The sequence below is a fragment of the Sminthopsis crassicaudata genome, chromosome 1, assembly GCF_048593235.1.
Source record: "Sminthopsis crassicaudata isolate SCR6 chromosome 1, ASM4859323v1, whole genome shotgun sequence".
NCBI classification, from domain to species: Eukaryota; Metazoa; Chordata; class Mammalia; order Dasyuromorphia; family Dasyuridae; genus Sminthopsis; species Sminthopsis crassicaudata.
The window spans coordinates 584,421,464-584,444,253 of NC_133617.1; the positions used below are offsets into that span (position 1 = coordinate 584,421,464).

A 22,790-nucleotide genomic window follows, 5' to 3' on the forward strand; every position below is an offset into this window, starting at 1 on the left:
AGAGTTGAACCCATGGGAAACTATGAGCTTATCTTAATAGAACACAGAGAAAATCAGTCTTCTTGTTGCACCTATATATAGGAAGCAAGGAATAGCTGATGGATCTTGTAAAGGAGACTGAAAAGTATCTGTCCAGCTAGAAGAGTCACATACCTAGTTGCAACCTAAAAGGTAATGGGAATGAAAAAAGGAAAGCTTAGGCTATTTGGAGGTTGTTGAATAACAATATTTTTAACTTTTAGAGGTTTCCTGGGATCTTTTGGCATTTAAACCATCCAAATAAATCTTTGCTTATTTCTGGAGATGAAAGCTGCTCCTTGTTGAGATGGTGTGTACTCTCTCTTCAGATTGGGGTTAGTTGATATGCAGCTCATACTGGCATACCTTGAATTAAACAATTGATTGGATTTGGAGGACGAGGGAAAGCAAAAGGAGGATAAGATAGCTTTGAATTTTTAAAATTTGAATAACGGGAAAAGGAAGTTAAGAGGAATAATTTTGGCAGGAGAGATGATGATTTTGGTTTTTAACAGTGAATTTGAGTTGCTGGCAGGACTTTTAAGTAAAGATGACCAATAGGCATTTAGAAATTTGGGCTAAAAGTTCAGGAGACTAGAAAATACTTAAAGCAGTTGTTGTAGAAAGTGTAATATAAGACTCATTAGAAATGAAAGAAAGGGTCAAAAATCAGCATTGAGAATTGATTGGAGGTTAAATTGACTTATGTAGGGAGTTAAGTAAAGCCAAATGGGGACTAACTGGGAGAAAAGGAATAGTTGAAAGTATCACCAGTTGAGCTGAGGAGTAAGAATAGTTTCAATAAGGGTAAGGGAGCAAAAGAGAAGGAAAGACATTTTGGATCAACAACTAAGTGGTCCAATAGAAAGAATACTGGGCTAGATGTTAAGAATAGTTATTTGACCCTGGGCAGATAATTTAATCTCAGCTCCCTTGTCTGTAAAATTAGGCATTTCCTCTGGAAGATCTTTAAAGTTCCTCCCAGCTCTAAATCTGTGATCTTGTGTTCAAAATTCAAAACCTTGAAGGTGAAACAAGTTTCTAGTGATGAGAGAAGTCTGGGGTGTGACTGACTGAACTGGTGAGTGGTTGAAATAGAGATTGATACATTGTCAAGAATGCTGAAAATGGACTATAAACAATGTTTTGATTATCTTTATTTCAATAATACAGAAGCAGGCAAAATTTGTTTTAATATTAATACTAAAAAAATAATCATGTTTATCCTATGGAGTTTTGATGATGTGATTGGGGAAAAAGCAAATCAAAACAGAACAACAAAAAAAGACCTTAACCATGTACCCTGAAATTATTTGACCTGCAGTAGAACTATATCACTACTTTTAAAAAATAGGGTATTATTGTACTTAGGTGATTAAGAGACCTTCAGAGATTCTCTGCTTCAGGGCTGAAGGCATTCAGAAAGCACCAGTGTTAATGAAAGGACAGCAGAATTTAAAAGGCAGCTAAAGAGAACTGTGTAATTTTTAGGCCTCCTGGCAGCTGAGAAAAGAAAGATTTCAATTAATAATAGTTAACATTTATATAACACTTACCATGTGCCAGACACTGCTAACTGCTTCATAATTATCTCATTTGATCTTCAGAACACCCTTGGGAGGTAAGTGCTGTTAATATCTTCATTTTGTAGATAAGAAAACAGAGGCAGATAGAGGTTAAATGGTTTAATCAGGAGTCACACAATAGTGTCTGAAGCTGGATTGAATTGAACTAGGGGCTTTCTGATTCTAGATCAATCCTGCCATAGTATTCTTAGTACTCTAATATATATGGCAGAAGCATGCCCTTAATATTTATCCTGTCATATTATTCTAGGTGAAGTGAATTTCTGTGAGCTAGTGAAATTTACTTTATTCCTTGACTGTCTTAAGATGGACATTTGTGTTTAATGTTTGAGAACTTGGCATTCCCTGTCTGAAATGTTATTTTTGGTACACTGTTTCATACAAGTCATTGGCTTATTGCAGTTCAATTCACCAGGCATTTTTGAATGTGAATGCTATTAAGATACTGTACTAGGTGTGAAGGATATAAAGATGAAAATAGTCTCTATCCTCAGATGGTCTTCTAGTCTAATAGGAGGAATGGGATACACTAGAGGTGTCAAGTAAGTTGGTCCTCAGTGCAGTCAGAATAAGATCACAATGCAATTGGGAAATATTTAATAAAAATAAATGATGTTAATATGTGGTTCTAAGTCAGTCTGTGGCCATAGAGATCCTTTTGTATGGTTTAATAGCTCTTATTTGGATTTTTTATTTATTTGAATTATTTATAGCCTCTATTTGAATTTTACACCATTGGGATAAACTATATCTACACCAGTAAGTATAAAATAAAGTAGAGTGTAAGGTAAAAGATAAGAAGCAAAGAAGTGGTCATTTTGAGCCTAAAGGTTCAGAAAGGTTTCAGAGAGTTGATGAATACAAGAGGAACATGAGTACAGGTTGCTAGACAAGAAAGGAATATATTCCAGGCATGGGGAACACCGTGGATAAATGAAAATATGGTATGGCTAGAACATAAAAGAACAAGGATAGTAATATGAAAGGTAAATTAGGAGGTAGATAATGAATATACTAAACTAAGGGGTTGGCATTTGATCCTGTAGGCTGCCGTTTCAAACCTGCTTAAATTCTTAATTCCATGCAAACCTTTTTTGTTCCTATTTTACCAAGAAGATAAAGATAAATGAGCTTCTCATTTTCCCCTATGCTATACTTTAAATCCTTTCCCATTTTTTTTTTCCTTATCCTCAAGTTCCAGAGAATAAGATGGTCTACTGCTTTCCAAAGTAAATCCATTTATTGGTTCCCTTTATCCCATTCCTTTTACATTCCCTGGGATATTGTTCCTTTCATTAGCCTTTTCCCTTCTCTCTCATCTTCATTCACATTTCCCTGTATCTTTTGCTTTCTTTAACTTATTTAAAAAACAAAATAAAATTTGCTCTGATTCTTCCACTTCTGTAAACCATTATCCTGTATCTTTGTGTATCTTTAGCTGCTAATATCTCTCCTCAAATTACCTTCTGTTTGTATATATTCATTTATATATAGAAATGCTTTTTGAGAGCATTGAGGCTTACTACATGCACTTTTCACAATGCTTGTTATAGAGTCAGTGCTTAACAAATAAATGCTTGTTGATAACTTTTCTTTCTTGATAGAATACAAATTCCTTGAGAGCAAGAACAGTTTCATTGTAGTTTTATTGTCTCTATAGGTTAGCATATAGTTCAGTAGGTGTTTAATAAATCCTTGTTGATTTATTCCTTTTATATACTGCTAATCTATGTCTATATAGATTGTCTCCCTGTCCTGCACTGCTAATGCCTCTAAATTTAGTTCTGCCTTTCCTTTCCTCTCTTCCTTAACACTCTCTTTTCTCATAGTATTTTCCCCCAATCTATTCATCTCCTATAGCTTTAGTTTTTAATTTATATTTAATGTTTTCCCAGTTACATATAAAAACAATTTTAACATTCATTTTTAACAATTTTTGGTTCCAATCCTCTCCTCCTTGCCTTATTGCAAAGGTAAACAATCTGATAAAGGTTGTTAACATGTACAGTCATATAAAACATTTCCATATTAGTCATCTTCTGAAAGAAAACATACCAAGAAAATTAAAGTAGAAAAAACTTGTTTCAATCTGCATTCGAATTCTACCACTTCTTTTTTCTAGAGGTAGATAGCATTTTTTCATTATAGGTCCTTCAGAATTCTTTTGGACTTTTTTTAATTGCTAAGAATGAAAGTCATTCACAGTTCATCTTTATATAGTATTGCTGTTAACTGTGTATGGTGTTTTCCTGATTCTGTTTACTTCATTTTTTGCTCCACCATATAAGTATGTTCAGATTTTTCTAGAAGCATCCTGTTCATTTCATTTTTTAGAGCACTATATAGTATTTCATTACAAACTTACACTGTAATTTGTTCAGCCATTCCCTAATTGATGTTACTATAAGTATTTTTGTATTTTATAGTTCTTATCCTTGAGTTTTGGTCTTCCTCCCCCATCCTCTCCTTACCATCTAGTAATGGTATTACTAAGTCAAAGGGTAAACACAGTTTTATAGCCTTTTGAGTATAGTTCCAAAGGTGTAGCTTCTATTAGTGAACTTGCAAACCTGTATTACCAGCCCTTTTCTGTTTATCTCCTTCACTTTGTACCTCACCATTATCTGTTTCGTCTGCTTTTTAGAGATAATTCACTTGATGTCACATCACAGTATCATGCTGAGTTTCTTATAATAGGTTTCCTTATAATTGATTTCCTCATCTTCCTTCATCCCTCCAATCCGTCATTCACACTTCTACTGAAAATAATTTTCCTAACTGTATGAGTAGGCCACCTCCCTATTTAGAAAACTTCATTGGATCCCTCATTATATCCTAACTAAAATACAAAGGCAACTTGGCAGTTGAAGTCATTCATCATCTCCATTGTAAACTTTATTTTGTTGATGCTATAATTATTGTTTGATTTTATATTTATGATGGCAAGACTCCAATATGAAAGTTACTTAGATTAAATGGTTCTGATGTCAATAGAAACACATAGACAAAAGACTGTTCTTTTCCATAATTAACTCTTGTGTCAGGTATATAGGTCCTTTAGCTTTTTGATTGGATGAATTCTTGACCTTCTACAGGGATCTTAATAAGACATTCTTCTTCTAAGTTAACATTAGATCCTCCTGCCTGTTTGTAGTCCAGGTAAAGAAACTTCTCATATTTGAGTCTTCCTAGTATTGTTAAGTGACTCAAGAATTTTTCTACCACATCTGGGTTGATTAAGAATATCCCCTTCTACCTCTGTCATCAATTACCTGTTCTTAACTAAGCCCATTCTTAGGGTATGTAACCTTGTAACCTGAACTCCAATTTTGAGCATGTTTCTATTCTAACATGTCTCCCTCATCATGCTCTGGCTGGGTTGAACTGCTTGCATGTGGAGACAAACTTTTGTTTATATTGCCATATAGTGTGGGTATATATATCCTTTGCTTGCGTGATTATACTATTTTCCTGAGTACCAATTTTCTGGAATTTCTGAATCCCAGATATTTTGCTTTAACCAGGTTGTGAGGTCAAATAAAGCATTGATATTTTGGATCCAGCCTACATTTTTAGCCTTCAGAGGCTTCTGACTGACCATTTTATTCCCCATGTCTAGAGTAGACTTCTCCCCATATTTCTGCCTGTGGAAAGCTTCTTTAAGACCTAGCTCCCATCTTTTTCTGATTTTCTCAACTTAGATTTCTTCCTTTTCAGATCTTTTGTTCCATTTGACCTTTTCTGTGTACTTAATCTCTTTGTATTTACTCCCTTCTATGCATTTATCCTTAAATTTCTATATGTTTGTGCTTTATGAATTGAATGAAGTGTTTGAGTGAGATATATATATATATATATATATATATATATATATATATATATATATACATACATACATACATACATACATACACACACACACATACACACATAACACACAACATACTTGATTCTTCACCTCTACTAGATTGTAAGCTCCTTGATGGCAAGAATGTAATTGTTGTTCTCATACTACTTATGTGAAAAAAATACTAAGTAAAAGTTGTCAGAAACGTGAATACTCCTGCTCCTGCTGTTGAAGTTTAGACAATATCATTTAAATTTACACTATTGGGGCAGCTAGGTGGTGCAGTGGATAGAGCACCAGCCTTGAATTCCAGAGGATCCGAATTTAAATCTGGTCTCAGACACTTAACACTTCCTAGCTGTGTGACCCTGGGCAAGTCACTTAACCCCAGCCTTGGGGGGGGTGTGTGTGGAAATAAATTTACACTACTTTAAACTCCTTTAATATGTGAATGCTTTATTAGCATCATTTTCTGGAAATGTGGAATCATAGAACCTATGAATATATTTCTGTAATGCTACAGTTCTTTGGAATAAGTTATTTGTCATAGGTTACTATATTCTTAAGAGGGGAAAGTACCAAAAGATAAATCTCAATTTATATATTTATTCACTAAAAAGGCCTTTCTAAATTCCTGCTGATTTCAAAAAGTTAAAAATTGGCTTTTTGCCAGTTTCCTTCAACTGTTCATCTATGTGCAATATAAAAGAATTTTTTTCCTTCAGTGAGAGGTATTTAAGTGGCTCTTTGGGTCTGAGATACTTGTTTCCTCCTTTTAGTTTAAATGTTATACATTAATGAATGTCAAGTATAATGAGAAAAATATATATTTTTCCTTTTCTTTCAGGAGTGACAGTTCCTTCAGATTCTTTGTATTCTTCTTTGTGTATATTTGTCAGTTTGCTGTACATGTACTTCAGGCTGCTGGATTTCAGAGCTGGGGCAATTGGTAAGTTATTTAATTTTAATTTTTCTTAAATTATGCACGTTCATATAATATATTAGATTTCAAAAATACAAAGGTAAGGAATTCCATACTATAACATAAAAATATGCAAATGATATTTAATTCTCAACTTATTTTTTTAACATAGTTTAACAAAATATTGTTGAAAGATTACAGTTGGGCTGAATCATTGTTTTGTAGATATTCACTGTGTTATTTTTAAAATAGGTTGAATATGAAATTTAAAGACCAATCTGTTTTCTGTAAGTTGTATTAAAATTTTAAGTAATTTTTTTTTTTTTTGCTTTTATAAAAAGCATGTATTTCTTCTCTGTATACTTGCCCCTGTTCTGTTTTTTCTTCCTTAATTTCATCTTTTGAGATAACATGGCACCCTCCATATGTGGTCCATGAGGCTGATGAAGTTGTAGAGTCTGAACTCAAGGTAGCACAGTTGTTGGAATGGATCCCCTTACAGATGCCAACAGAGATCTCTGTTGTCTCACATTGACTTACTGTTGTTTCTTCTGCCTTACTCCTAGTTATTTCTTCTGCCCTTACTTAACTTGGTCACACATCTAGTCCTCTGCATGTTTATTTTATCCTCCACTGCTTTTCAGTGTTTTGTATTACAGTCATGGAATCATAATCTTTTTGAATACTTTATTCTGTGTTTCTTGGGGAATACCGACAGGACCTGTGAATTCAGTGATCTTGGGAACTCCTGGATGAAGAATTTTTCCTCTTATACCAGTCTTTACTTTTTCTTCATCTTACTAGTTTTTTTAAACAATTATATAGAGCAGAGGTATCAAGCATGTTTTCTTTCTTCCCCACTCCCATGTCTAAGAACTGCCCAAATCATATTAAAATATAATCAATAAGTGTTTCACAAAACAAATAAAAACAAATTTTGCAAGTCAATACAAGGCCCACAGGGATCCTTATGTAGGGTTTAGTGGTCTTCCTTTTGATTTGACTTTGACACTACTGACCCAGGGCATCGAGAGCTCAAATGACTTTCCCCAGAACACACAGCAAGGATGGGCAGGGGCAAAGGGTGATGGGTGGACCTATTTCAGGTTTGCTGTTAGGAGACACTAATTTCATCATTCAAAAGCTTAAAAAAGAGTTGTTCAGTCATAAATTAGAAAAGATATTCAGTATGATTATAGAAATATTTAGGTTAGAAAGATCAGAGGCCTGCTACCTCTATTTAAAAATGGGTCTGGTCAGCAGAGTAATGTGGTGGCTCAAGTGGTGTTGATATGCCTTACTGTGTCTCCATGTAGAAGGCCTTTTTTAAAAAAGGTCCATGGGTAAACAGGAAGCCACTTCATTATGGTCACAGGTATAAGAAAGTTATTTCAGGAATATTTTGAGCCTTAATTTCCCTAGACAATCAAGCAGGAGGAGGGCAGCTTTGATCCCTTTCAAGGAAAAACTTGTCTAATCATTGGGACTGGGGTGGATTAGATAGTGGTCCTGCCATATGGAAATCAAATGTAGTTTTTCTTTTTTAAGAAAATTTTTTTTCTTCAATTATATGTAAAAACAATTGGGGTGGTACAAGTAGGATTGGGGTTAAATGATTTGCCCAGATAGCTAGTAAGTATCTAAGCCTGGATTTGAACTCAGGTCTTCCTGAATCCATGACTGGTGCTCTATCTATTGTATCATCTAGTTGCCCCCTAAAATCAATTTTTAAAATTCATTTAAAATTTGAGTTCTATATTCTCTTCCTTTCTCTCTCCCTTAGCTTGAGAGGTTAAGTAATTTGATATAGTTGACTTCAAGGCTAGCTATGCCTCATTAGTTCTTGTGTTTCTTTTGAGCAAACAAAAGATGAAACATTTTTTCCTCGACATAGATTGTATAATTCGTTTATTTGTGGTGGAGTGCTGCAATACAGAAAAGTTCATATCTTGGTCTACTTTTTCAAAGTTTAGACAATCTCCATTTGTGAATACAAAGCTATTTTTATGGTAGCTGAAATGAATTGGGGAATTAATGACTAAGAGAGGCATCTTCTCTTATGTAAGTATAGATTCATAGAGAATTAACACATTACTGGTACCCAAGAATGTCTATACCTACATTCTAAACTTCATGCTAGGAGAGTTATTACAGCTATGGGAAAGATAGCCACCATCTATTCTAACCTGTATCTGAATCAGAATCCCCTCTAAATAATCTGAAGAAATGATCACCTAGCTATTGTTTAAAGATTTCTAGTGAAGAAAAGCCGTCTGCTCCCAAACTGATTGTTTTTGGCTGTCTTTTCAAATTTGCTTTTCTGTAACTTTCACCCATTACTGCTCTGGGTCCAGGCAAAAAATGTCTAAAGAACAGCTAGCTAGTGCAGTGGATTAGAGTCTTTAGCCTGGAGTCAGGAAGGTTCACCTTCATAAATTCAAATCTGGTCTCAGGTACTTATTAGTTTTGTGACCCTAGGGAAGTCCCTTCACCCTGTCTCAGTTTCCTCGTGATAAATCACTTTTATGTCTTTGCCAAGAAAATCCCAAATGGGATCATAAAAAATCAAATAAGAATGAAATGACTCATAAGAACAAAAATCAGAACTACACAGCTATTAAGTACTTTAAAGGACTGTCATATAATGTCATATAATGCCAAAAACAATCAGTTTGGGAGCAGAAGGCTTTTTCTTCACTAGAAATCTTTAAACAATAGCTAGGTGATCATTTCTTCAGATTATTTAGAGGGGATTCTGATTCAGATCAGCACTTAAGGAAAATTACTTTGGCAGCAGTGGGTAAGTTGAACTGGATTAAGTAGAGTTCTGGGCAGGAAGTCCAATTTAAGAGACTGTTTAGTCATCTAGGTGAGAGGTGATGAAGATCCGAACCTAGGGGTCTAATTGTGTGAATAGAAAGAAGTAGGATGTAAGAGATATTGTGAATGTGGAAGTGATGAAGTTTAACAACTGGTTGGATATATGGAGTAAGGGAGAGTGATGAGTCCAAAATAATGCTGAAGTGATGAACTTGAGACTTTAGAAAGAGTGAGACCTTTGATAGAAATTGGGAAGTTTGAAAAGGGGAAAAAGATGTTGAGTTCAGTTTTACACGTTTAGAATTTAGGAAGTCTCTGGGATATTCATTTTGAAATGTCTGAAATAGGCAAATGATGATGGGGGATTGAAGCTTAGAGGAGAAATTGGGGTTGGAGATATACCTTGAAGTGTGAGTATAAGAATGATAAGAGAAGAGGACTCGGGACAGAACCTTAGGGAATAGGATGGGCATTATGTGCCAGCAAAGGAAACTGAAAAGAAGTGGCCAGGCATGTAGGAAGCAGATCAGGAAAGAACAGAAAAAAAGTCTGAGAAGAGAGACTGGCAGCAGTGGGAAGTACAGCAGACGTGTTGAGAAGTGTTAGAGGTGAGAAAAGACCCTTATATTTGGCAAGAAGAGATTATTGATATGTAGGTGGTCAAAGGATACAAAGAAATAGTTCTCAATAGAGATATTGCAGACTATTACTAACTGTACTGTTTGTACATATTTGGTTATTGTCTCTCCTGTGAGACCATGAGATCCTTGAGGGCAGGGGCTGTTTTCCCCCCATTTGTATCCTTGGCATTTAAGATTCCTGGCATGTAATAAGTGCTTAATACACATTTATTGACTTTTTGACCATTTTAAAGAATACTCCAAAACACTATTATTAAAAGAAATTAAAATCCAAATGACCCAATTCTTCATATCCAGAAAATTGGCAAAGATAGCAAAAGATGAGTATTATGGGCCAGGATAACTGAGTATGTTAGTACGGAGTAAGCCTAAGTTAATTCCTAACCTCTACCATACTTCTCCAAGACAGTTTGTAAGCAGGGAAGTTGTGATGTAAACCTGGAATAATTTGAGTTTTTATTGATCTGGGACCCAGTCATACATACTTTATATTAAGAGAGTATAAAAGCAATTAGTTTGGCAGATCCTTAGACCTGGAGGAACCTTTTTCTTGGCAGCTTTTTATTTATTCTTGTCTTCTTGAATTGCTTTTATTTGGCTTGTAAGTATATACTGCTTCAGTAAATACTGCTTCTAAGTAAGGGTATATTGAGTTATTGGAATATATTTTTAGTAAAAGTACTTTTTGGTTAAATCTAGTTCTTATGATATTTGCAGTAGATGGTCCAATAATCTAATAATTAAATAGTCATTGTTGGAGGTGTTATGGAAAGACAGGCATTTGCATTGTTAGTAGAATTGTTTCTTAGTACAACCATTCTGGAAAGTAATTTAGAATTATACAAATAAAGTTAAGTACCTATACCCATTGACCAAAAGATTCCACTTTCAGGAATATATCCCAAGGAAGGTATATTAATAAAAAGGTACTATGTTATCAGAATTTTTATACCATTTTTCTGATACCAAAAATTGGTAAAAAAAACTACATACATTTATTAGAGTGGCTCAATAGTCCATAAATGTAATGGAATATTATTGTAATAATGAGAAATGACAAAGATGAAAAAATATGGAGAGGCATGGGACAATATATAAACTTATACAGAATGGGGTAAATAAAGCTAGAAACATTATATACATAGTGCTACAATAACAATTACATAATTGGCAAGACTAACAACCATAAACCAATTTATTTTGCAAGGGAGCAGGAGTGGGGAGTGTTAGGACTACTAGGTGAGAACTCAGGTTGTCTGGACAGTGACAAGGTGAGAATTCAGGTTGTCTGGACAATTACAAGGTGAGAACTCAGGTTGACTTGACAGTTCTCTGGCTCAGACCTGTAAAGGGAGTTTACACCTTAGGAATCCTAGAAGGAGCAAGCTCATTGGTTGAAGTGGTTCTTCCCAGAAGCCCTTGCATTATCCCACGCCCATTCTCTGGGAGGATAAAAGAGGACACCACTCCAGAGATAGAAGAAGTCTCTGCATTACATCAGGCCTGACGGGGTTCTCTGCAGGAAGGGAAGTCACTTCTCTGGACAAGAGTTAACAGCAACTGCCTGGAGACAACGGTTCACTACAGGAAGAAGAATCTGTCTGAGAGATTTGAGTAGACACAGCAGATCTCTTCCCAGAGAGCGATCTGGCAGCTTCTGGAGACGACAGCTCACTACAATTGGCGCCCAATGTGGGGCCAGGACCTTTCCTTATTCTGACAAGGACTTATTCTGAGCCCTTCAGAGGAGCTAGACTGGACCATAGCAATTTGGCGCCCGAACAGGGAGCCAAATGAGCAAGTGAGAAAACATCCAGGCAAGATTTATATCTTGCACGTCCACTCACATAGTGGACTTCCAGGTCCCATTTTTGATGGAAATTCAAAGGCAGATAGCCTTCTAACCATGTTAGCCAGTAGTCCTTTATTTCAGGAAGCACAAGAATCTCATTCTAAATATCATCAGGCTGCTCGAGCTTTACGTTTACAATTTGGAATCACAAGAGAGGAAGCTAGGAGCATAGTAAAAAGCTGTACAGCTTGTCTTCCTTTCCAACCTCCTGTACTCCCTCCAGGGAAGAATCCTCGTGGTTTGAGACCCAATGAAATCTGGCAAATGGATGTGACCCATTATAAATCTTTTGGTCGTCTATCTTTTATCCATGTCGTGGTAGACACCTTTTCAGGATTCACATTTGCAATGCCAGCAGCAAAAGAGACAGCCTGAGTGGTCACTGAATTCCTTATACAAGCATTTGCAATTATGGGTGTGCCACAAGCAATAAAAACAGACAATGGACTTGCATATACGTCCAAACATTTTACACACTTTTGTGCACAGTATAAGATTTTACATACCATGGGCATACCCTTTAATCCTCAAGGGCAGGCAATAGTAGAGAGAAGAAACAGAGATATTAAGACACTCCTCCAAAAACAAAAGAAAGGAGGAGCCACAGGTAACCCTAGAGAACTTCTAAATTTAGTTCTCTATACCATTAATTTTCTAATTTTTGACAAAGATGCACTGGCTCCGGCAGACAGGTTTTATAACCCACCAGAAGGGCAGTGTCCAGTGCGAGCAGCTCCACTGTCCTTAGATAATCGCAAGGTGATGTGGAGAGATCCAGAAAGTGGTGAATGGAAGGGACCAGATAGGTTAACTGCCTGGGGGAGAGGGTTTGCTTGTATCTCTACAGATGGAGAAGGAATCAGATGGGTGCCAACAAGTCGTATTCGCCTTGTCCATCAGAGAGAGACAGAAAAAGAGAAAGACCTCAAAATAAAGGAGAAGATCTAAGAAACATCTTACACCGAAAGAGCATGGCTAATAAAAAGACTGTTAAAGAACTTTAAAACCAGCAGGAATTATTGGACTACCTAACACAAGATGAGACTAATGGACAGTGGACTTATGGACATTTATAAATTCTCAATTTATGATTATTTGATCATGTTATTTGTTACTATATTACTATGTGCTTATGTAATCTATGTAATTATGTGTAATACCTCCCATATTGATGGATTTATGTTTCAAGGTCATGACTATCCTATGTTCTAAATCAAAAGAAAGGGGGAGATGTTAGGATTACTAGGTGAGAACTCAGGCTGACTTGACAGTTCTCTGTTTGAAGGCAGTAGGTAATAAACTAGTTGATGGGGAGAGGTTAAAGATTCTCTGTAGAATATAGCAGATAATTAATTGTAAGGAAGATTGAGTAGGTGTCAGTATTAGGATGCTATATAACTTTATAATTTACAAAAACAGATTTAAAGTAATCCTTTATTTATGAAAATTTTAACATATGCACTCTATAATAAAATAATGTTAAAAATTACCATCATCTCTTTATTAATATGCTTAATTGAGAATTGAATAATATAATATAATAATGTCATAATCATAGTAGTGCTTTTTACCTGAGTGTCAAAAATAAAATTGTAGTACTGTTAAAAATACAGAAATTTTCTTCTTAGTATTTGTCATATATATGAATTATTTTTTTAAAGGAGCATTCAAATAATAATACTGCTGCTGTAATGTGTCATATGTTATGTCAATTGCCAAAAATGGGAATTTCTGTCAAGAAATTAACATAATATGTAATTAGGTGTTCAATAAATATTGGTTAATTAAAATCAATCTTGTATTTTGGTTTTTATAATTTGTTTAATAGTCCTTTCTGTGGTAAAACTTAGTGATGATGGTTTTTTTTCCCTTATAACAGCAAATGATATTACCTTGAAAATATTTTACTCTATTTTCTAAAACATATATTTCTCTGTAGCATGTTTTTATATTTGAATTTGTGCTAGTTTATATGTGATAGTTTTCATCAGCTATTACAAAAACTTTTTAAATATTAAAAAACCCCAGCTTCATTCTAAGTAGAACCTCGTCATTTGTCATTGAGGAAAAAGGAAAATTTAAATTTATTTAACCATATAATAATTCTAGGCCAAATGTACTATTATGAAATTATTAACAAACTAGAAAGTTCTCATTATTTTTATGTAACAGAAGCACCTTACCTCATTATCTTAAAACACCATTTTGTGTCATGCAAGTCCTACTACAGTTTCTCAAGTTGATTTGGAAGTGACCTGGAGTTTTAAGAGGCAGTGCCATTGGTATGGCCTGTTATTTCATGGAGATTGACTTTTGGAAATGCTTTTTTTCATGTTTCTTATGAATGTCTTGAGTTTGAGTCAGTGAGGAAAATTTGTGTGTTGTCTAGAGTAGCTTATTACCAAAACATTATCTACCAGTTGAAGAGAGTTTAGGCCATAATATTTCAGGAAAAGCAGTTTACTAAGGCAGAGGTGTCAAACATTCTGCTAGTGGGAACATGCAGTCCCTAACATTTCCCATGACTCAGATTAAAAAGTAATTAAGAAATATTTAACTAAATAAAAATAAAATCAAACATAAGATGACATTGCATTTTAAAACTAAGTCAATATGTGACCAGAAGGGATCCTCTTGTGTGGTTTACTGGTCTCCGTTTCTATTTGATTTGACACAAATACGCAAAAAGCTTTCAGAGGTTGGGGATTGTATCCATGGTGAAAATTCTCTGTTGCAAATTCATAGCTTTTGAAGTATCTAGGCATAAAAGTATCTTAGAAAGTTTAGTGAACATTTTAACACATTTGATTTAATTATTAACATATATGAGTGTGTGTGTGTGTGTGTATATATATATATATATATATATATATATATATATATATATATATATATATATATATATATATATATATATATATATATATATATTAGTGGCACATCGCATGTGTGTAATATGATATAAAGCAGATCCAATGTATTATAAAAAGATCTCAAAATGAGTGATGGTTTTTGAAAAGTGAGACATTCACCTGTATTAATGTATTTATCTGTATTAACTTAAATGTCTGTTTCCCTTGTCTTTATTGGTACAACACAGTGGTTGGATTTCATCTTTAACTGGCCTCAATAAAAGTATTCCTGTTGGAATCATGATGATGATCATAGCAGCACTTTTCACAGCATCTGCAGTCATCTCTCTAGTTATGTTTAAAAAGGTAAGATGAGCTGTATGACTTGAGACTTCCAAATTCTTTCTCCCTCCCCTACCCCTTGCACAGACATTAAGCAATACAATATACACATGGAATCATGTAAAACCTTTTAGTCATTTTATGGAAGAACTTTACCCTCACGGGATTGTTTTGAGGATCAAATGAGGGATGTATTCTTACTAAAGTTTTTTACTTGTATGTGGTCTCTTTCAAGTGTACATTATCTACTATTTTAATCCTCTTATAGTTAATAGTAATTTAAAAAATGAGTTTAATATATGACATATTTTTGAACTCATAATGGCTCATAGACCCATCTCTTCCATAACTTGTTCTAGGTTTTTTTTTTTTTTTTTTTTTTTTTTGCTAAGGACTGAAGTAAAATATCTTAGCTAATAGTTTGATAAATTCTTCTTCCTTTTTAAAAAGTAGAACATTTGCCTATATCCAGTCCTATGTCATGTGATTTTTTTTTTCAGAAGTTGCCAGAGGGGCTTAGTCTGCTTCATAATCATTTTCATGCAATAAAAAGATAAGTTTTAAAAGTTGTATCTGGGATGAATTGAAGTGGAGAGACTGGAGGTAATGTGGTCATTCAAAGTTATTATAACAGGCAAGAAGGGTGATCTGAGTTAGGGTGAGAGAAATAAGAAAGGAAAGGATAATTGTTAAAGTTATTGTTGAGAACCTTGGCAGAGCCCAATAATGAACTGGTTATGGGAAGAACCAATAAAAAAGGGCCTACTGAAGTCTTAGAAAGGAAGTGATATTGGCACAAAGGTCCAAGAAGCAGGTTTCAAAGGAAATGTGGATTTGGCTTTAGTCTTACTGTGAGATAATTATGAAATTAATTTTGAATACTTGTATGGTTATTAGTTTTGTTTGTTTGGTTTTTTCCCTTAAATTTTCTTGCATACCTCTGAACTGGTCCTTTAAGGTCCATATATTGTTAGCCATTAGTTGTATCCACCAGGGGTCAGGCTCATCATTAAGTTACTAGTTTATAAAGAAACCTGTGTCCTTTTGGGAATTACATCATAAGATGAAAGTGATATATGAATTATTATTTTTAAAAAAACTGAAGTAAGGTAAAATTAATTTTGATTTAAAGAATGTGTGAAAGCTTTACAAAAAGTTGGGAATGCTTTGGAATATTAGACAGCAGAGATTAGGATTGCTAATTACTTAGACAATTTTCAGGTGGTTATTGATAGTTTAATATTTTCCTAATGTGCATCTTAACCAGTGTTTTATTTCAGCATAGAGACTGACAATTCAAAATAGTTTTTTCATCTTACTAGGCTTTAAATGATTAACATTTCATTTCGACACAGCAGATATTTTCTGTCAGACATCCAAAAGAACCTTTTAAAATGCCACAGATTATTGACTTATTAATTTAAGGGAGAGTGTTTTTCCTGTGGTTTGGTTACTTGTTTTCCATCAGTTGCCTCTTTTTGACTTTGTGTTATTTTAATCATCATGAACATTATAATTTTGAATTTGCTTTCTTCTTTCTATTTCTTTGGTTCTCTGATTTCATCATATTTCTCATTCCTTAAAGTACATCAAATTTTATACTTGATTCAGCCCTCTTCCATATGTATTAGCCAACATTTTATCACAAATAGTGATGCTCTGCGACCAGGAGATTATTTTATATACTTCAACAACAATACTATATGATGATCAATTCTGATGGACGAGGCCCTCTTCAACATGAGATGAAACAAATCAGTTCCAATAGAACAGTAATGAATTGAACCAGCTACACCCAGTGAAAGAACTCTGGGAGATGACTATGAACCATTATATAGAATTCCCAATCCCTCTATTTTTGTCTGCCTACATTTTTTATTTCCTTTACAGGATAATTGTATACTATTTCAAAGTCCAATTTTTTTTTGTACAGCAAAATAACTGTATGGACATGTATACATATATTGTATTAAGTTATACTTTAACACATTTAACATGTATTGGTCAACCTTCCATCTGGGAGAGGGGGTGGGAGGAAGGAGGGGAAAAGTTGAAACAAAAGGTTTTGCAATTGTCAATGCTGAAAAATTACACACTCATATATCTTGTAAATAAAAAGCTATTTAAAAAAACAAAACAGTGATGCTCTGAACAATTTGAAAATCTTCTTGGGATATATGGAATTTCTGGGCCAAACAGTTTGAACAGCTTAGTAATTTTGTATAATTGGAAATTATTTTCCCAAACAGTTTTATAGCTCCACTAATAATGAATTAGTCTATTGTCTTTGCATAGCCTTTTGATCTGCAAGTTTTCTAGTCATGATGGAGGAGTTCATACATCAAGGTTGTTCCAATTTGTACTTTTATGATTATTAGAGATTTTAGACAATTTTAAGGCACATATTGTTAGTTTAATATTTTCTTAATGTGCATCTTAACCAATGTTTTATTTCAGTATTTAATTTTTTATTTAATAATTTATTCTCTTTCCTTCAAACATCATAAATAATTTACAAGAAAAGAAAAAAATCCTTATAATTAAATATGGATAGTGAAGCAAAATAGATTCCTTCTTAAGAAAATGCATATCATTCTGGATATTTAATCCATAATACAATTTATTCAAAAATCAAAAGACATTTAGTCCATCACTACCTCATCAAGAAATAAATAAAATTCTTCATAATCAGTCCTGTGAAATCCTGATAGGTCACTTTTGTTAATCAGAGTTCTGAAGTCTTTTTAATTTTACCTTTATTGGTTTTACTTATGGAAAAACTTTATGGTTTTATGTAATCAAAATTGACCATTTTTTCCTCATGATTCTTTTTTTCCCCCTTCTTTGCCAATGAATTCTTCCCCTATCTATAAAGATGAAAAGTAATTTTTTTCCACACTCCTTTAATTTATTTTTCACTATTTTTAAGATGTATTGATTTCTAAAATATAGCAAAGTTATTTTTGGTATGTGATTTGAGATGTTGATTGATATCTCATTTCTCCTAGACTGCTTTCCACTTTTCCCAGTAGTTTTTGTCCAGTAATGAATCGTTCCTTGCAAGTAACTGGAGTCTTTTAACTTTCTCAAATGTGATGCTATCCTATTTGCTTTTGCATGTTGTTTACTTGATCTTGATAAATTTCTCTTTTTGAACAGTCTTAAGTATTTTTAATGATTACTGCTTTGTAGTACAGTTTGCGATTTCGTACTGCTAAATCTTCTTTCATACACTTATTTCATTATTTGCTGTGAGCTTCTTGACTTCATAGATTTAAACCTTTTTAATCAGTAGAATATAAGTGATAAATCCAACTGTAATTCGTACTTCTAAGCACTTCTTTCTGACCTACTTAAAATTTTATATCTCTGTATTTGAGCAGAACATTTAGTACTTGGTTGTTTTTTCCATTTGCCTTCTGTTTTGTCTCCATAGGTGCATGGACTATACCGTACAACAGGTGCTAGTTTTGAGAAGGCCCAGCAAGAGTTTGCAACAGGTGTGATGTCTAATAAAACCGTACAGACAGCAGCCGCAAACGCAGCTTCAACAGCAGCAACAAGTGCAGCCCAAAATGCGTTCAAGGGTAACCAGATTTAGAAATATCTCCAGACAACAATGCACTGTTACCTTTTGACTGTACTTTTTCTCAAGTTACTGTATTATTCTATGAAGATTTTTATGTTTGAAATACACACTATCCACAGCATGTATGTTTCCTGTTCACCTGTGCATGGGCAAAAACCAGGAAAAGTTCTTTGTTTTAAATCCTTAACTTTTTTTCCCCTGAACAATATTTCAGTACCCCTCACAAAGAAAAAGGTTATACCATATGATAAATAATATTCTCCATATTTTTTGGGGGATGAATGTTTCAATGACTTATTTCAGTGATGGAACACTGAAATTACTATGGTACTTCATTATGATTAAAAATACATTTAGGTTTTAGCTGCAGTAATTCTTTTGAGAATCTTTCATTAGAGATGAGGAACATTTAGGAGCAAGTGCATTGATTCTTCATTCTTGTCTCCCTGTTTGTAAAGAAAGAAATGGGGTAGGCTGAGAGTTTGGGAATTTCAATTTGACTTGCTGGTGTGGAAACTTTAAAAATTGAAGATGATGGGCCTGTGTGCATTCAATAAAAACTGATGTAAATTTCATTTTATTTTTTATTTTTAAAGTAGTAGTTCTTTTGATATCAACTTGTAAGCTTGCATGAACACTGTTGAATTATTTAATAAATTAGTATTTTGGTTCAGTATTGATCTGTACCATTTATGATTACAGGATTTGGTGGAATGTTTTTACAATCATAAAAATGTTTTAAATAGAGTATTATACTCAAATGAAAGTTGATTTGGGGGCTCAGCCATTCTAACAGTAGAATATGCAATGCATTGTACAGTTGAATTAAAAGAAAAAGAAACTTAGTGATTATACTTGCTCTTTAAAAAAAAAAAATTTCAGTATTTATGTCTTAGAGAAAATGCCGTTAAAGAAAAGATGTTTTCTTATTTCTTGATATACTCTTGTAGTTAGTCTTTTTCTATCCTTATTTGGAGGGAAATTTTGGTTGTATTTAGGACTTAGTTTGCGTGTGTAATTTGTGTTTTAACAATGAAAACTGTAATTTTAACATTGGTATTTACTTTCTTACCTTTACAAATCAGGTTGCCCTTTGTCCCCAAATACAAATATACAGTGTTTTAACTTATTTTTCTTCTGTTAGAGTCACTGCTAATGATTTTTTTTAAGCTGATGCTTCACAGATACTTGAATTCCTTTTATTGCACTTCAATTTTTGGGGTTTGAGACAAATCAAGTGAATTGTTTAAATTCTGCAAATAGCAAGACTACTTCCAAGTGGAAGTAGGTAGTAAAATTAAAACATTCAAATATTCAGCTTATACTGAGAATGGAAATGAAAATAAAGCTAAGTGTATTAATTGTGTAGGTTATACTACTCACTTGCCTCCATGCTCTGTGGAAGTTTCATTGTATAATGTTTGACTTTATACCTTTCCAAGTCATCTTTTAAAGTCATGGAGGTCCTTGAGCAGTTTTTAAGGAGAAATAATACATTGATAGAGAATGGCATATATTAACCTGATTTTAAGGAGATTTATATGTAGGAAGTATAATGTTTGAGTATAATGCAAAAAGCCTTATTTTTCAAAAATTCAGATCCAACATCAATGAATAAATACTTTAAAAAGATTCCCCCTCATACTTTCTATATTATAAAGTTAAATAAAATGCTGGATATACTTAGCGACCTGACTGATCTTAAGAATCATTGTATAAATAACTTGGCCAAGAAATGTGGATCTAGTTAAATGACGCTCTGTTAACAAATCTGTATCCTTGGAATACATTTCTACATTATCCTTAGGAAAACCTATTTCCTGTTATAAAATTTAAAGCTATTTTTCCTCATAAAATAATTTTCTTCAGTAATAATTTCTGCACAAGCTATAAAATAAACATTGCAAATGAAATCTTTCAGATCAGTTCTTCCTGCTGCTAAGAGGTATCAGAGTATTTAATGAATATTTAATGTTCTATTGTAATAATTTTATATTAGTTAAAAACACATTGACTACTAAATGTCACAAGTGTATTCATTCATAGTCATCACCTCATATTCCAAATCAATTTTGGTGTTTCTGTAAACCACAGATAAAAATTTATTTTGGGGAGGATATTTAAAATTTTAAAAGATTAGATTAATTATTGTTTCCTTTGGAATGGAAATATTTTCGCATTCTCAAAAGAGCGGTGTTCAAATTAGCATTATGAAGTGTAAAAGGATTCCTAAAATCCTAGTCCTTTTTTTTGTGTGTAGGGGAGGGTGGGGAAGTGTTTTGAAATCGATTTATTTGGATACTCTTGTTACAAATTCACGTCTACAATTGTATTGTTTTTTAAAGAGAAAATTTGTGTTAAAATAATGGTGTGATGTCCATAGCCAGGTGTGAAAGGGGCTTTAAAGGAATTATTTTTATCTGGTCAGTAAAAGAAAAAGTTTATGTGTTAACTTTGAAAGCCAGGGCTATTTGTTAAAATGTTTTACACTTTATCCTAAGATTTCCAGGTATTCCAGTCACGGAGCAATTTTAAGACCCATTTATTTTTTGTTTTCTAGTAATAAATTGTGGCTAATTTATTTCAAAGTAAAGTTTGAACACTGGAAGTCATTGCTTAGTGGTCTGTAATTTAGGATTGGGATTATTTATCTAAGGGATGTTTGTATATTTTGTAAATGACTAATGATGCTTTGCTATCATGGTGACTGTCTTGGTTCTATATCAATGCCCTTTTCATCTGTCCCTCTGATGTTGCATGTTTTGAGTAGTTTAAAAGTTTTGTATATTTATTGTATTAACAGAGTGTCATAAAATAAAATACTGTTTACTGGATGTTTGCTCTGTATAGTTTTAAAAATATATTAAAATATTAAAGACAGGAATTACACAATAGGTCTTACAGATAATTCCATATTTCAAGTTTTAAAATGTATAGGTAATTTTATAATCTCTTAAAACTAGAAATAACATATCAGACCCACTTAGAATCTGACCATACACAATGTCTTAAGAAAGTATTTAAAAACATTCAATGGATACATTTTTGTCTTATATTGAGTTAAAAAGGAATCTACTTTGAAATAATTAAACCCAGATGACCAATCTAAAATAAAACTAGATTTAATGTGTCCCGTCTAAAATTGAAACTAGGCCTGTTTGATTTTTTAAAAAATTTGACACTTTTATATCAGTATTTTTTCTGTTGCTTTTGTTTCATTTATGTCCTCCTTTGCCCTTGTCCTTTCCCAACCTCCAGCGTCACTGCTGAATACCAGTTTATGTGCTATGTGGAGAATAAATACCTATTGTGTATTGCTGGATTCCCATGTTCTTTTTTTTGCAAAAACTTAATTTGAAAGGATGTTCTTGGTACCCTTCACTTTGGTTGACACATTTATTTTAAAGCAAATAGTATTTTCACTTTGTGAGTGTTACCTTAAAATATAAGTTTGTATTTTCACAACTAGTTTATCATTAGGAAAATGTTTTTCCTAATTAACATTTCCTAATCCACATTGAATGATTGTATTTTTAAAAGTTTTCTTTACTTTTTTTGTTTATTTCTATAAAGCTATATCTTTGTGATTCATGCAGTTTTTTCTATTTATTGCTTTGGTTTTTTTTTCTCAATATTAGCTTCAACAACAATTTGTACACTTTTATTAGGTAAAAGTCAACAATTATTGCTACTGTTCATTTAGAGAATTCATTGACTTTAGCATTTTTTTTGTTCCTGTGTAACGAATTGTTATGATACTTGTATACTCAACTATTTCCCCCATTTGTTTAGTAAAATTTTTAGAAGTCATCTGTTGATCGAATGTAGTTTGAGCGCTCCAGAAATAAAATATGGTTAACTAAAATGTGGATCAAAAAAATAAATTTGTTCTACAAACCTATCTTTTAGGATTTAATTTACTATAATACATTGATTTAGGACAGAATGTAATTTAAAATCTTGAAACTATAAAAAGAATACAGTGAAGATTTATTTCAAAAGGCAAAATTATATTCTAGGACTTGGTATTTAAACAACTCATATTTATGTCTTAATTTAGTATTACAGGAATGGAATGTTTATTTTAAACATTATGATACTTTCTTGTTAAAAATTACTAGTTTCATTTAGATGAAGATTACTTCTCCCCACCCCACCCTAGCCTTGCCCAGTCTCTATTGGATTAGTATCAGTTTAAATTCTCCAAAGAAAAGATTACACTAATTAATAAAGTCCTCTAGTTATCAGTCCAGACTTTTCTTTTAGTAATTCTGTAATTCATTAAAATTTTTTTTAATTAACTTAACAGATTTTCACTAGT

The 22,790-nt window shown here is 33.1% G+C and overlaps 1 protein-coding gene across 4 annotated transcripts in view; it reads left to right on the plus strand.

The window, feature by feature from the left end:
• Positions 1-22,790, plus strand: part of SCAMP1 (secretory carrier membrane protein 1) — a 134,557-nt gene that overhangs the window by 71,123 nt on the left and 40,644 nt on the right. For 2 of the 4 annotated variants that reach the window (XM_074282334.1, XM_074282335.1), the window contains 3 exons: positions 6,299-6,400; positions 14,787-14,904; positions 18,317-18,467. In XM_074282334.1, coding sequence (XP_074138435.1) covers positions 6,299-6,400; positions 14,787-14,904; positions 18,317-18,467 — 371 coding nt within the window. Of the gene's footprint in view, positions 1-6,298; positions 6,401-14,786; positions 14,905-18,316; positions 21,792-22,790 lie in introns of those variants that run through there. The other 2 variants (XM_074282336.1, XM_074282337.1) reach the window with 1 other exon arrangement.